The sequence below is a fragment of the Podarcis muralis genome, chromosome 2, assembly GCF_964188315.1.
Source record: "Podarcis muralis chromosome 2, rPodMur119.hap1.1, whole genome shotgun sequence".
NCBI lineage: Eukaryota > Metazoa > Chordata > Lepidosauria > Squamata > Lacertidae > Podarcis > Podarcis muralis.
Window position 1 is genome coordinate 42,172,654 of NC_135656.1, and position 16,528 is coordinate 42,189,181.

At 42.6% G+C, this 16,528-nt stretch overlaps 1 protein-coding gene across 12 annotated transcripts in view; it reads left to right on the forward strand.

The window, feature by feature from the left end:
- The window catches only part of WIZ (WIZ zinc finger), a 65,720-nt gene that overhangs the window by 27,743 nt on the left and 21,449 nt on the right, over positions 1-16,528 (forward strand). For 11 of the 12 annotated variants that reach the window (XM_077924337.1, XM_028717220.2, XM_028717221.2 and 8 more), the window contains exons 3-4: positions 11,948-12,008; positions 13,979-16,527. In XM_077924337.1, coding sequence (XP_077780463.1) covers positions 11,948-12,008; positions 13,979-16,527 — 2,610 coding nt within the window. The remainder of the gene's footprint in view (positions 1-11,947; positions 12,009-13,978; position 16,528) is intronic. The other variant, XM_077924339.1, reaches the window with a different exon arrangement.

The window sequence follows — 16,528 nt, forward strand, 5'->3', positions numbered from 1 at the left end:
ATCTCCTCCATCCATTTTGCTTGGCCTATAAATGATGCCATTGTCTCAGCAAATGGCCAAATGTACCTAGAGCACATTTTGAATGATTATTTGGATATGTGTCTCCTTTAATCACCTTTGCAAAATAGAGTCTGGCCTGAAGATGTCCAGATACGCTCAGAGAATAAGTACTTCATGCAAATGCTAAATATTCTTATTTGGTCAGAAATATAGTGCCTTTGCCATCACTGTTACCCCCAGAAAAACCCTGCAATTTGGATTTTCTTTGTGGTCTGCAGCATTTCAGGTGCTTCTGTGGTCATAAGCATTTAAAAGGTAAAGGGACCCTTGACTGCTAGGTCCAGTCGCAGACGACTCTGGGGTTGTGGCGCTCATCTCGCTTTACTGGCCAAGGGAGCTGGTGTACAACTTCTGGGTCATGTGGCCAGCATGACTAAGCCGCTTCTGGCGAACCAGAGCAGCACACGGAAACGCCTACTTGCACTTTGGCGTGCTTTCGAACTGCTAGGTTGGCAGGAGCAGGGACCGAGCAATGGGAGCTCACCCCGTCACGGGGATTCGAACCGCTGACCTTCTGATCAGCAAGCCTTAGGCTCTGTGGTTTAGACCACAGCGCCACCCACGTCCTGAGCATTTAGATCATACTTAATCAGGGTAGTTGTCTACTCTTGCCTTTTGGCTTTTCTCTTTGCACTGTCCCTTAGGCAGGAAAGGTGTGCTGTTATAGCTGAAAACCTGAATTAACAAAAGTTGCTGACCGGATACTTGGCACCAAGCCTAGCTCGTGCTTTTGACAAACACCTGTCCCCATGTTCCCATGTGGCGTGTGTGGGGGGTTTTTTTTGGGGGGGGGAGAAAGACATTGTTGTGTTTATGATTTGTCAGTACAATTCTGAGTGCCTAATCAGTTTACTAATACCAATCTGAGCCTTCCCATGCTTGTGCACAGGAGAAGTACTGTCACAGACTTGAAGTAGCCCAAATATACAAAAAAATTGGGGGGGGGCCCTCCAAAATAGCCCGGTAATAAGTCGGTAGCACAGAATGTTGAGAGACTGAGAGTGAGAGGGAAATTGAGAAGAGTGAGGAATAGATTACCTATTTATTAAGCATTCACCCTTATTTGCTCATATAAAGCTGAGACAGCAGTTAAATCAGGGTTTTATTGAGCATTCATTCTGATTTGTTTGTGGTGCAGTTATACAACAATGAACATTCATCCTGCATTTAACCTGACTGCTTGAGGGATTTCTCTGTCATTTGAAACCTAAGCGCCAGACTGGCTTGATAGTGCTCTCATCAGAAGCATTCTTTATGGTTGGTCCTAATGGAAACCTGCAGTGTACCTACTACTCCAACAGCTTTCTGGTTCTGCAGATGACCTCTGGACTCTTCTCTTTTTTCCCAATGATCCATTTTAGACAACTAGACAAGTCTGCACATTAGAGAGTAGCAGGGAAGTTTCTCCAAGATGAGGAACCAGAAAGAAATCAACCCTTGTACACATGACTCCACCCCCCCCCACCCCAAGCCAAGCGAATGGAAAGTGACCTAATGTAAAGTATTCCTTTAAAACAGAAATAATGGACAGACAAGATCCTAGTAATTATCTAAATTGTACATTCACTTGGTGGATAAAAGATGTAGGCCACAAATATCTGAAAGACCATTATGCGGTCATAAACTGTGTCTGGCGGAAATCCGGATGTATGGCAACCCATGTTGCTCAACAGCTTTCCCAAACGTTGTTCAGATTTTCACTTTTTGAAATACAGTGGTATCTCGGGTTAAGTACTTAATTCGTTCCGGAGGTCCGTACTTAACCTAAAACTGTTCTTAACCTGGAGCATCACTTTAGCTAATGGGGCCTCCTGCTGTTGCCGTGCCGCCAGAGCACAATTTCTGTTCTCATCCTGAAGCAAAGTTCTTAACCTGAAGCACTATTTCTGGGTTAGCGGACTCTGTAACCTGAAGCATATGTTACCTGAAGTGTATGTAACCCAAGGTACCACTGTATGGCAACCTCACCCCTTCCAGCCCTACAGACCTTTTAAGATATGCAGAAGGGGCTCTCATGGGAGTTCAGTCACTCTCAGGAGTGCAGAATATGTGGCCTGGGACAGGGCTTTCACTGTGGCATCCGCTAAACTGTGGCACTCCTTTCCCACAGAGGTATGTCTAGCACCTTCATTGTGTAGCTTTCACTGCACCTCTTTACTCTGGGCTTTGACATTTAAGATACAGTGGTACCTCAGGTTAAGTACTTAATTCGTTCCAGAGGTCCGTACTTAACCTGAAACTGTTCTTAACCTGAAGCACCACTTTAGCTAATGGGGCCTCCTGCTGCTGCCGCATCACCAGAGCACGATTTCTGTTCTCATCCTCAAGCAAAGTTCTTAACCTGAAGCACTATTTCTGGGTTAGCGGAGTCTGTAACCTGAAGCATATGTAACCTGAAGCGTATGTAACCTGAGGTACCACTGTATTTTGTTTTGTGGGACACACCACTTTTGCTGAATTTATATTGTTCTGTTCTGGTTGGAATGGGTTTTCTTGTTTTTGTAATTGTAACAAATACAGTCATGCTTCAGGTTAAAATTTTTCAGGTTGCGTTCCGCAGCGACCCGGAAGTACCGTAAAGGATTACTTACGGGTTTCACCGATGCTCAGATTGACGTCATGTGCAGAAGCAGCGAATCGCGACCCGCAGACGCAGGATGCGCTCTGCTCAGGATGCAAACGGGGCTCCGGAACGGATCCCGTTTGCATCCAGAGGTACCACTGAATTGTTCTACCTCTACCCCACCTCCCGCGAAACTATGGTGAAGGATGGGTAAGAAATATTAGAAAACATTGAAAAACAAACCAACAAATGATACTTTCACTTGTTAGTGGATGATAAAAGGTAAAGGGACCCCTGACCATTAGGTCCAGTCGTGGCCGACTCTGGGGTTGTGGCACTCATCTCGCTTTATTGGCCGAGGGAGCCGGCGTACAGCTTCCGGGTCATGTGGCCAGCATGACTAAGCCTCTTCTGGCGAACCAGAGCAGCGCACGGAAATGCGTTTACCTTCCCGCCAGAGCGGTACTTATTTATCTACTTGCACTTCATGCTTTTGAACTGCAGGGTTGGCAGGAGCAGGGACCAAGCAACGGGAGCTTACCCCGTTGCGGGGATTTGAACCGCCGACCTTCTGATCGGCAAGTCCTAGGCTCTGTGGTTTAACCCACAGCGCCACCCACGTCCCTAGTGGATGATATAAGCCCTTAATTAAATGGAAGTTAGTTTGTTTCATTAGATTTTCAGTGATGTGATCTGATGTTCTCCAAAGAATGCCACAGCAGTGCCACATCAAGCTGGTTTCTTTCAGCAAAAGACTCCAGCCAAACACCAAAGTCAGAACTTTTCTTCACAAGCAGCTTATTACATAATAAATGCACATTGTTGTTGTTTTTTCATTGCACACAGGTCCACATCTCTTCCCTCTAGTCTGTGTTTTTCCATCATGGAATGTCATATTATCCCAGCACTTGAAACACAATATTTTGCAAAGCCTCCCTTCAGATAGAACATTAATTCCTAGCATGATTGCTCTGTCGCTGTGCAAATGCTGCAGGCCTCTGTTGGGTCGTAGTATTTGTGATGTTTAGAATGACAGATACTAACTCTTCTTTCTCCATGCCTGCATTATTTTTGTTTTATTATGTATTTGCAAGAAGGCTTGTAAACATATTGCACAAAGGCTTTAGGAAGGGCCTTGAGGAAGTTCTTGAGTTTCATATCAAAGTTATTTTGGCATTCAGAATACCCAGGGACCAGATCTGCAACTCAGCCATTCAGAGCTGCAGTGTGCCATTGATATGCTTATGTTTAATTTCCTCCGTTCTGTCAAATCCTGAGTTTACTTGAGGTCGGGACACTGTGAAGCACAGATACCTGTTGTAACCGGTGGCAAAATTGCAGTGACTGGTGGAATCAATAGCTATGGCTTCCAGCCAGATGGCCATAAGCCCATGCCATCTTATTGCCTAGCCAGGAGCTGTTCAGAGTACAGTGGTACCTCAGGTTACAGACGCTTCAGGTTACATATGCTTCAGGTTACAGACTCTGCTAACCCAGAAATAGTGCTTCAGGTTAAGAACTTTGCTTCTGGATGAGAACAGAAATTGTGCTCCGGCGGCGCGGCAGCAGCAGGAGGCCCCATTAGCTAAAGTGGTGCTTCAGGTTAAGAACAGTGTCAGGTTAAGAACGGACCTCCGGAATGAATTAAGTACTTAACCCGAGGTACCACTGTACTCCAGCATCAGGTGGTTGCATGGCAGCTGTGTATATCTGGGGTTTGCAAGGACTTTTGCCCCTTGTGGTGGCATGGAAGGGGAGTCACACCCATGCACAGTTTATCTGTGCATTGCACCCTAGTTACCTCTCTAAGGTGCATTTACATTTAGATAAAAGGCTTGTGTTTACAGCAGTTTACAAGAAGTAATCAAAGGCATAAACCTATATTTTAATAATTGTAGAAATATCATACTTCCCTTGTCTTAAGCTTTGGCATATAACATCCATAGTCTTGTTCCTGCCTGTACGTCTTTAACCCTTGTTGTATTTTATTGTATTTCGGTTTGTTGTTGTTTTTTTTAACCATTTACCGTATTTTTTGCACCATAACACTCACTTTTTTCCTCCTAAAAAGTAAGGGGGAATGTCTGTGCGTGTTATGGAGGGTATGCCTACGGGTGGCATGCCTACGGATTTTCCTCCTCTAAAAACTACGTGCGTGTTATGGTCGGGTGCATGTTATAGGGCGAAAAATACGGTAGTTGTTTACTGTTTGTAAGCCCCTTGAAGTAGTGGGTTAGAAGTTACCTTTGAATTAGGAATAGTGCAACTGCCCAACTGAAATGCAGCTGCAAGCACGCTTTGATTGGTCGTCTGGATAAATCAGAAGTGATGTTGTCAACTGCTTGCCCCTTATGTTAGGGATGGTTAAGTGCTCATATTCACTGCTGAGTGAAACATTGAGTAGTGTGACCCCCCCCCCCATCCAATGGTGGATCCTACTCAGAGTAGGCTCATTAAAATTAATGGACCTGAGTTAGTCATGGTCATTAATTTCATGGTGTCTACTCTGAATAGTACTAGCATTGGATAAAACCCAATGAGTTTATATTTCAGGCTGAAGTTACTGTTGTGGAATCATCCTGTTAAATACAAGCAGAGATTCCCCATTGGGGAGACAGATAAATTCTGTGCCTGCTCGTGCTATTTATTTCTGAGGCTCATAATTCTGAATTAAGCCTCCCTGGTCCAATGTGCCATGCTTTGATTGGATAGAACATTACCTGCACATTTTCCTTTTTAATAAGCCAATTGCCAAGAGCCTTGTCTTTATACCTTTACACCAGATCTTCTTGTGGCCTGTTTTGTTTAGTTTTAAAACACAGCACACCAGACGATCTGGACTCAGGAAAAGATAACCCATGTTACTAATTAACTCATTTTTTTGCATTTAGCTCCATCGTATTTTTGGACACAGTCACGTGTATTTAGGTGAATAGAGTTCCCCAAAAGGGCTGTACACAGGGCTCCACAGACCAGAAATATTTCACTGAATCCATTACAGAGCTTTTCTATTGGCTAAACGTAGCTCTTTTTTTCTTTTACAATAAACTGAGTTAGTGAATGTCAAATGACATACATGGGTTTGTGAACTGCCCTTTCTTTCTTTCTTTCTTTCTTTCTTTCTTTCTTTCTTTCTTTCTTTCTTTCTTTCTGCAACATTTGTTAAAAATGTGTTTGTTCTGGTGACATGTCCAGTATTATACATTTGAAGTGTATCCCATTTCTATGACCCCATTTTTGAGACTGTAGTTTTCTAGTTTATCTATAATTGCTTGTGCTGTTGCTGGCTATATAAATATAGTATTTATCACATTTGAAGTCATGACACCTTTTTTCCTGATAACTAATAAAATTGTTTTACTTGCAGCATAATACTTGACTTTTCCTTGTGATTTACGGAAAAGGTTTTTTTTCATTAAGGCTAAATCTCTTGGAATGAATGGCATATTGTCAGATTGCACTTGAGGAAAGCCAATGTCCTGCAGAATTTATAAAAGCTTGGGGGGAAAGAGTGGGTGCCAAATGACTACTCTGAGTCCTTAATCTATCGTCTTCTCTGTTTTTATACATAAAAAGGAAAAGACAGAATGCCGTCGCTATAAAGGCATTTTGTTATTACTAACAGCAACAAATGATATGGTGCAGCAGCAGATTCCCTTAAAGAAGATCATGCTGATATGCCCAGCAAATGATAGATTAGGCCAAACTAGATGTGACAGCAGCCGTTCTGTACGTTTAAACCTGGAACAGCTTCAGTCGCATAGAAACAGGGGGTCCAATCTTAAAAGGAGAAGGAGCAAGTGGCTGAAGGAGCTATGGCTTCTCTCCTCAAACACTTTTCTCTTAGCGAGGGCAACTTCTAATACCGGAAATTCTGCTGGGAGAAAAGTTCCCGAAGGGACAGTGCAGGGTGGTAAGCTCTGTGTTTTGGTGGGGTGAGGATTCAGCAGTGTTCATTCACACCCCACACCCCCACTTCATTGCTTTTAAAACCAGATTCTCCCTCCCACCCCTCTTTCCATGCCATTGGGCCTGTCCTGTATTCAAACACACAAAATTGTTGATGTCATCTAGTTTGATCTTCTGGGGTAGCTTTCCAAAGTCCCAGTTAGGCTTGGATGTGATCTCTCTGTTGCCATCCGCTCTGATATTTTATAATGTGAACAGTTTATAAATCTTTTAAAATAATAAAATATATCTTATGGAAGAAGGACAGTAAGGTAATATGCCAATTCTTTTGAGCATTTAACCAGTGTTTTACATTTTATGCTCTTAACATATGTTATCCAAATATTTGTTTATTTATTATGTTCACGGCATAGTATTTCATGTATCTTCATGTAATAATAATGGTAATTCATGTCCAATGTGTTTTGCATGAACCTCAATCCTGATCCTTCATGTATCAGTATTAAAGTTGGCTTTAGTAATTTTATTTTCAAAAAATATGCCTAAGAATTATAAAATTGTGGAGTTGGAAAGGGACTCTAGGGTCATCTAGTCCAACCCCCTGCAATGCCGGAACCTCAACACACGGTTGCCCGCCAGTTTGAAACCTTACTGGGTCCTGCTTAGCTTTGTAAATGTGCTAGCAGTTTTATTGCTGCACCACTAGGAGGGTGAATGAAGTGTAAATCAGAGGAATACCCTCAACTCCACCCCCACCCCCACACTAGTCAGAGTAGCTATAATGGAGATAGAGTTATGTGTGTAAAGTGAGGAAATGCGCTTCTTGTGTTTGCAAAATGTACAGTGGTACCTTGGGATGCGAACGGGATCCGTTCCGGAGCCCCGTTCGCATCCAGAAGCAAACGTAACTAGTGACGGCACGTCTGCACACGCACGCGTCACTTTTTGCCGCTTCTGTGCATGCGCGTGACGTAATTTTGAGCTTTTGTGCATGCCCGAGCGGCAAAACCCGGAAGTAACGCGCTCCGTTACTTCTGGGTTGCTGTGGAGCGCAACTTGAACGCGCTCAACATGAAGCATATTCAACCCGAGGTATGACTGTATGTGAGAAATCTGAACAAAGATATTAAATCAACTACGTATACTTAAAAGGAGTAAAGGGTTTAAACAATATATATTTCTAATAGGATCAGTCATAATACATGTTTAAAGAAAATGGTAGGCTTGAAAGTGCATCCCAGCAACATTCATGTACTCTTAAACCACATCAGATTTTATGGTTATCAAATAAGTGTACAATTTGAGGGAGCCAAAGCAATTACTGGCCATTGAGAATAAGGTTTTGATTAAAATGTTGCACTATCAGGTTTGTAAGATCGTGATAATTTCCAGCTCCTTTGTGAAAATGGAGAATGCGAACCAGTTTTTTTTCTGGGTGCTTGGAACCACACGAAATGAATGCAGGTTGATATAGTGTGAGCTGAACGGACAAAGTCCAAAGCAGTGCAGGCTGTTTTTCTTGGTTAGAGGAAGGTAAACTTGGAATTGTTTGATGCGTTAGTGTCTTTTGAAAAGAATATAAGGATTACCAATATTTTCTTAAGCAACACAGCTCTGGATCCTATGAACAGCACAAGACTATGAACCTGATGTAGGCCTGGCAGGGTAGTTTGTGCTAAGCATCAGAACAGACTAGAAGAGAGGTCAGTTGGAGGACTGTAGCTGTTACTTGGTTCACAAAAAAACAGTAAAGCATACACCAATATGATGGCAGATAAGATGGCAGATAAGTAGCACTTCTGCATCATTTTAAAAACTAGATTGCTATATCTATTCTTTCATTGAAAAAATGCATCGGATTGTACTATTTAGATTATGAGGATGCTTTGCTAGCTTTGAAACTGTGGCTGTGATTAAAGGGAAAATCTGCTGCCTGCTGTGTGTGTGTTGTTTTTCTAAAAACCCACGACTCCCATTCTTGAATATTCAGAAGCAAAGTTTATTTTGGATTACCAGAGAGGTTAAAATGTTCGCCTCCTAAGATCAAGACATTAAATTCCCTCATCTCTTGCTGTTTCCAAGAAATGAGGTCTTGCACCGAGTACAGTTTTGTGCTCATCAGTAAGAAGATAAATCGTTCTGTTTTTCCTCTAAAGGAGATGGTTTCTAAAAATAGAAATGCTAGAGCTCTCATGAACAAAAGAATTCCTAAGATCCACCTCTGCCATTGTCCTTCTCTCTTTATCTGTACTTCTACTGCTTTTTCCTTAACAGCTCCATATTTTTAATACTTCAAAATTTACCTTTCTTTGTCCCTTTATAAAGATTGCAGTTCTCTCCAGCTTCTTTTCTCCCTTTTAAGTGAAACTAGCCTACTTGGTATCTTTTTCCCCTGAACAAACAGGACCCTGCTGTTTGTCCACCAACATATTAATTTCATTTTTTTGCTGCCTTGCAAAACACTCTAAAAAAAATGTGAAGAACTTTTGGACAGGCAGTGCTCTAAAACTTCAGAGGTGTTATCTCTTTTGGCCTGGATTTCCATCAGGTTTGTAACAGAAATCTGGAGATACTCCATGTTTTGGCTTGAAGATGGTGTATAATAGAGTCTTTCATTCTCTTTCACGGACGTATTGAAGCAGAGGCTGTTTGGAAAAGATACGCTTCCATCCAAGTTATGGCATGGCTGTGCATCTTGAATCAAAGTCTGACAGTGAAGATAAATGTATTATGTGCACATTTGTTGCACGCATGTCCTGCTCGTGGGTTTCCCATGGACATTTGGTTGGCCACAGTGAGAAGAGAATGCTGAAGTAAATAGGCTTTTAATGTGGTCCAAAAGAACTCTTTGTATGTCCTCAGACTAGTGGGAGAGCACTTGGTCTGTTCAGTCCAAACATAACCGTTTCTCCTGGGACAGGTTTTGGAAAAGTGTTCCATTCTGCAGTTGTTCAAAGTATTTCCGTTTAAGTGTGGGAGATTCATCTCTGGATGCCACTGATTGCCTTGTACACACCTCCTTTCTAATTCTCAGATTAGTTTTGCTATTGGTTTGGGTTGGTTTTTTAAAAATCTTTGATCTCTGTTTTATCTATATGTGCAGCTTCTTATTTTTTTAAGGGAATAGCCCACATGAAGCATAACTGGCAAGGCTGAACTTTCTGTTTGACTTGCTGATATGTGTTACGTGTGTGTATTCCAGGCAAGCTGAGAAGCTGGCCTGAAGGCAAACTCACACTGATAAAATGCTGTATCTGTCTTCGGCCTGGATTGACACGGGCAACTTTTCCTTCCTAGGACCATTGCAAGTGAATATCACATTGAATTGTAAACCTTGCCTACAGTTAGTACGAAATACAAAACCTGCTGTTTTATTTTCTTCTCTTTCGTGTTCATTGCACTACAAATGTTAACAATGCCTGATATAACAGGGATGCCATTGCATTTCCAGTCCATGAAGGCATTCAGGTGCAGGAAGGAATGTACAAAGACTCAGTCACAAAAATGGACGGTGCAGATTCAGGCTTTTTCAGTTTCAATCTGATACTCCTGTCCTGTGCACTTGGTTGACCCTGTAAGCTCTGGCATTTTGCCAAATACTCCTCTTCCCTTTAGAGCCACATGTTAACAATATTTTTATTTGTAGCAATGTATGTCAGCAAGATGCCACCATTCCTTCCACCTGCCGGTACTCTCAAAACTGTAGAAATTGCCTCAGCAAATCCTCTGCTGAGTTATGGCCAAACTCCAACTCTTTTTCTCCCTAGAACTTGTTCCCTGTCAAAATAAATAACAGCATCAGAGAGCAACTTTTCTTAGAATTAGAGCAGGGGTAGAAAGAGTTAAACTCCCAATCTGTGGTCCCAGTAATCCCCCCCCCCCCGATGCTATTTGTTGAAAAACAAAACAAAGCCCTGCCCATTAAATGTGAAACACATATTCAACATCATGTGTAGTTTGGGCCTTAGTGTTATAACCCTAGTGCTTCTGAGTTCTGCATTTATTAAATTGGTTCTGTTTGCAGTATCATCTCCATTTTATCTGACTAACATCCAGGTACTGTTAAATTCTTATCAGTTGAAAGTTAGTGAAAACCCTGATGCTCCACCATTTGGGGACAAAATGGGTATGAAATATACATGCCAAGTTCGGTTCTTGAATCATGTTAAAACCACCTTTAGTTAGTACAGTATATGACTTCTGTAGTTCCTCTCCTTAAGCCATTTTATAAGCAGTCAGGGTCTGGCAAGGAAAGGACTCTTTGGGGAAAGAGCCATAGCTCAGCAGTAGAGCATCTGATTTACACGGTGAAGTTTCCAGGTTCAGCCCCTGGCACCTCCAAGTAAGGCTGGAAGAGACTCCTGCCTGAAATCCAGGAGAGCTGCTGCCAGTTAGTGTAGACAATAATAGGCTAAACATACCAATAGTATGACTTGGTATAAAGCGCCACTGTGGCTTCAGCAACACACAGTTTCCCACTGCAGAGCATCTTGCTGGGAATTTTGTAGAATTAAACCAGATTACATTGCACTTTGGCATAGAATTGGGTCCTAGAGCTGTGTATGGATTCTAACAAAAGAAAGGGTTCAGTGGAAGATTTGGCCAGATATTGGTGGCTGCTTCCTTTTGCCAACGTAACAGAAGATTGGGATGAATCAAGCCTGCATTCCACACAGAACTGGAAGTGCCAGAGTGTGGGCAAAGTTTGAAGCATTCATTGCAGACCTAGCAGGTCAAGATATACTATCATAATGTGTGCTTTAGCACACCCTCCATGTGTTACCAGGTGTAAGCAGGGCTGTGTGTCTCTCACACCCACTCCTGTTTTCTGCACAAAAGAAAGCCAACTTTCCAGTGTGGAAACACAAATTTCCAGTGTGGTGGTCCAGTCTGGCTCAAGAGGTGGTAGAGGTGGTTGGTGGGTAGGGTGACTTTAACTGTTTGTCCACAGCTGTGATATTGATTCGGATCTGGCCATCTGCACCAGCAGTTTGTGTGGGGTGGGGAGAGAGAGAGAGAGAGAGAGACTCCCTTTTGCTTCAGTTGAAATTATCTCACTTTGCAGAGGAAGCAAATTTGTATTTTGATACTAAGGCACTAGAATGGGTGTTTGTTTTTTTACTACTTATAAGATGGATTCTTGGACATGCTTTATTTTACATCTATCTTGTTTCATTTTAAACTGCTTCACTGCTAGAATGATTATATATCAAATTGTTGGTGCTTGGGATTAAACAGTGTGGGTTAGAAATCCCATACTAATCCAAACCCGCCCTGAGAAAGGGACACAAACTGGGTGGGTTTAGCTGCTTGGAAAGCTTTATAGCTATAACATTACATGTTTTGTAAAGTACACTTGAAGCCCCGGTATGCTGCACAAGTCAGGCATATGATGCTGCCTTTTCTCTCTTGCAGATGAGCCCAATCCTTCTCCTTGTGCTGTTGTCTCAAACACAACTCGCAAGAAGGAAGCCTGGTAAGTGTTGAAATTGCTAGAGGAAGAATTACAGGGCTTGGCATTTTTAATCTCTGTGGGCCAGTTCCCAAGGTCTTTCATTTGTATTGCAACATCAAGCTTAGTATAATACCATTCAATATAACATGTGTGCCTTCACTCATGTAATCCTTCCTGGAAAATTTCCCTGGGTTCTCGTTTTGAAGTGGGTCATAATCAAGTCAGAGAAGCTTGCTGTTCAGGTCCTTGGATCAATTGATAGAACATATACCTGCCACTTGATTATTGATCCTGGGACTATTCAACGCTGAGCAATGAGCAGATGGTGATAAACATAACAAACAAACAAAATGAAAATAAAATCTGATAAATCAGTGAGACTTGTTGCCTAGCAAAGGCACATAAGACTGCAGTGTGAGCTCAGTCTCTAGGCCTTTATGTTGCATGAAGCTTCAACCATTCATTATCAGATTTCTCTACTCTTCATTGTTCTTTGGGCTTGGAAGAGGATATGTTGGCTCGATTAAGTGCTCTTGTTTTCTTTCCCTGCCATCTGGGATGACCTTGGCCAAGGAAGATGTTGAAAGTACTTGCATTATGGAATTCCGATGAAGTGTATAGTTCATTTCAGACAAGTCTGTTTTTACTTTAGCCCGGAGAGAAAACAATCCAAACATGGCTTCTGCTGAAAGAAGTTAGCATCCAAAAGGCGCAAGGAGTCTAAAATGAATGAGTACAGAGATTCAGTGGTGTAAATTGAAAGTACAAAAAGTAAAACGATGATGGAACAATGGCTAGGAGGTGGGACAGCTTCAGATCCAAGTGGCATGTTACGTTAACCAAACATTTTTAAAATCATGGTTAGCGCTGGGCATTTTCTCTCCCCCCTCCCTGAAAATGTAGAAGTGTGAGGCTCTAATCTGGATCTGGACTGTGAAGCACCTCAAAAGTAGTGTTTACTGCAAGTAGTGCTTTTGGGCAGCCAATAGCAGATGGGGAGAACAGGTTTTTTTTGTGTGTTTTTTTTGTCAGAAAAGGCATGGAGAAAAGAGAGTTAGAAAACAAACCTGCTGTACAGCTGCTTTTTCTAAAAAAAAAAGAAAAAAGAATCTGGGAAGCGACAAGCATGTTTAACATAACTTGTAGTTTGGCCCTGTGTCTTTGCTCCAGAACCATCATGGCAAGTTTTATATCTCTTTAATGAGGTAAATGGTAGAAAACAACAGCAACAAAAAACACTGCTAATGAATATGGCTCATGACCCAATGGCAAGTACTACAGAGTCGCTTAGCGAAATTAAGGCTGTTGCCAGTGCTGGAAATGAAAGGTTTCTTTTGGATAATTGAACAATAGTAGTTAATGGGCTGGTTATGAAGGGACAGTGTAAACTTTGGATAGCATTATCTAGTTAGAAAGATATACGAAGTCCTGTCTCTTTATGATGATAAAGTGACTAAAATTGGCTCTGAGGGGTACAAAAAATTAAAATTGTCACAGTCTCTGCATTCCGGTTTAAAATCTAAAGGCCATACTATGAAAAGAGAAAGATATATAATGAGGGTAAAATAGGAGAATTCAGAAAAAGCCAACTTTAATACAAAAACTTTCTGGTTACATAGCAGCCAGATAGAATAGCTACTGAGGTGAAAGTGCTAAGAGAAGGGGATCCAAATGGCAGTAGCCACCAGCAGGTTGAGCTGATAGAGTAGTGCTTTGAGGTGTTGTGTTGCCTTTTGTGAAGAGGAATGATTCATCTGAGAATGTTGTTGTTTGAGTGATGGAAGTGCACAGGGAGATGTATACAGGCATTTGAAATGTTGCATGCACACCAGTTTTCCATGCAGCAGCAAAGGGAGGGCTGTGTAGAATGCATGATCTCAGCTGTGACTTAAGAGTCAATAAATAGTTCATGATTATAAATGCATATATCTTTTTAGAGCAGCAATTCAATACATTTCCTTTAGCTGATTTTTGTCGACTGTTCTTTTCAGCACCAAGGCAGAAGACCGTTTAAAATCCAGGAAAGGCTGTTACAGAGCAAAATCTAGGGGCTCAGCAGATCAAAGAAGCACGACTGCCTTGTGGGATTGCTCTACACGGGAGACAATGGGTAGTGTCTCCAAAGAAGAAAGCACTTTAGAAAGACTCCCTGGTTTGAAGGATTTAGCAAGCTCCAAGGAAGCAGCACGAAAAAATAATTCTTATCCAAAGGAACCCACTTCTGCAATGGAACTTAACATTATAAAAACTGTGCAAAGGAATACGGATGATCTAGAAGGGGAGCTTGAGCCGTTAGACCCTGGCAAAGCAGCAGGGGAAACTTCACCACCCCCTCCTGGAGCACAGACTGTTAGTGGGGATGAAAGACACCATAGCAATGAACCAAAGCAGCTAGAAGCCTTCAGCAAAGAGGACTTAGACAAAAGGCAAGGGTTGGGAAAGAAGGGCTTTCGGAGGCTTGCCTGGCTTTCTGAGCACAATGAGGGACTAAGGCCTCCCTACAGAAATGTAAATAAGCCAACAGATGTAGCAACAAACCTGGCCGTTAGGGGACAGTCTGCACGAGAAGCTTCTTTGTTAGCTCTGCCAGTATTTAGAAAAACGCAAAATCCTCACGCAAGTAAAGCGAGGACTGTTGAGAGTGCACTCTCCCCCAGGAAGGGGCAGGCGATGGACTCCGATTTAGCCGAAGTAAGTTCTGCGAACACTGCTGAGTGGGCATTACAGATGTCGGGGCATCAGACAGCCACGGACCTTTCTGTCCGCAAACATGCTTGGACTGCTAATGCCGGAGATGTTTCGGAACGTGTTCCTCTGAGATCTGTGAAATCTCCTTCCTGCAGCACCTATGATGACACAAGACCCTATATGTGCAACGCCCTGGTGGAGGAGCAGGGGAAAGATGGCGCAGCGCAGGAAGAGGACCCAGCTGTGTACACCTGCATTGAATGCAGCATCTATTTTAAGATGAAGGAACATTTGATGGACCATATGCTTCAGCATAACAGGGGACTAGGGCTGGATGAAAGCAGAGAGGGCATTGGAGGTCAGTGTCAGTTGACCTGTAGTGAATGTGGATGGGCTTTTGGGGACATTGGTTCTCTAGAGCAGCACAGGAGACTCCATCAGGAGTCCAGAGAAAAAATCATTGAGGAAATTCAGAAGCTCAATGAATTCCCAGATGAAGGCCGTGATGCCAGGCTACAGTGCCCAAAGTGTGTGTTTGGAACCAACTCCTCTAAGGTGTTTGTCCAACATGCAAAGATGCATGTCAAGGAGAGGAAAGATCAAAGTTTGAAGAATGTGAACTTGTTTGGCAGTTCCAGTGGTAGTGATCCACGGGACAGCTCCATGCACAACATATATAGTAGACATTTCAGGCCAAATGATCATGTACCTCAAGTGGCGCATGCACACAGTAGCAACAAAGGTCTTAGCACTTGCATGCTTTGCAGCTTTCCAGCCCCAAATGAAAACATTTTAAAAGAACACATGAAATATGCTCATTCCCACTTGTCCTGGAACACGGAGTCTTTTGAAGCAGATGTAAACCAGCCTGGAACTAGTAGGGATGCCTACAGCCCTAGCAGATCAGGCCGATTTTCAGAAACTGATTATTTGAGCAAAGCAGGCAGACATTTCCCCCAGTCCCACTGTGAAACCACGTCCCACTATGAATCCCTTCATGGCTTCACAGTGGGCCACCAGAGACTTAATAAAAGCAATGGCACTAATAAAAAAGAAATCCCAATGCCTGGGTTCCGGGCTAGGAAACGAGCTCCCTATAGCTCTTCACATAAGATCTTGTCTACTCTTACCTCAGCGAAAGCTTATTCTCCGCATGCCCTGAAACAAATAAGGAATAAAAGCACAGCACCGCCACTTGAGACTGAGAGAGAGAATGCCAAAAGCCACCCAGGTGAGCTGGAGGAACTCCAGCACAAATGGTTACCCATAAGCGATATTAGGAGTATGGAAGAAGAATTCCCTTTAGCAACAGAAATAGAGTTAGCAGAGAATAGATATTTCAGGCCTGTTGCTATTCCTCAATCTGCTTTGGACCTCAAAAGGAATTTCAGGGGCACTTTGAAGGCAACAGATTATCCAATAGCATCAGCGGGGCAGCAGCATCAGTTACGTCACATGGTCCCCATTGTTCTTGTTGATGAGATTAATATTTATCCCAGAAAGATGAAGCGGCCCAAGATGAAGATTCTCAAGAAAAAGATGTTGCCTCCTTCCCAAGAGTTTGGAATGGATGAATCCCTTCCCTTAGGTGTCTTCCTATTAGATTCCTCTTTAGAAAGCTCCTTAGAACTGGATGATCTTCTGGATGCAGATTCATTGATGCTGAAGAATGAGGAGAGGAAATGCCCGTACTGTCCTGACAGGTTCCACAATGGGATTGGCCTAGCCAATCACGTGCGGGGCCACCTGAACAGGGTGGGTGTGAGCTACAATGTCCGTCACTTCATCTCTGCAGAAGAAGTGAAAGCTATTGAGCAAAAATTTTCCTTCCAAAAGAAGAAGAAAAAAGGTAG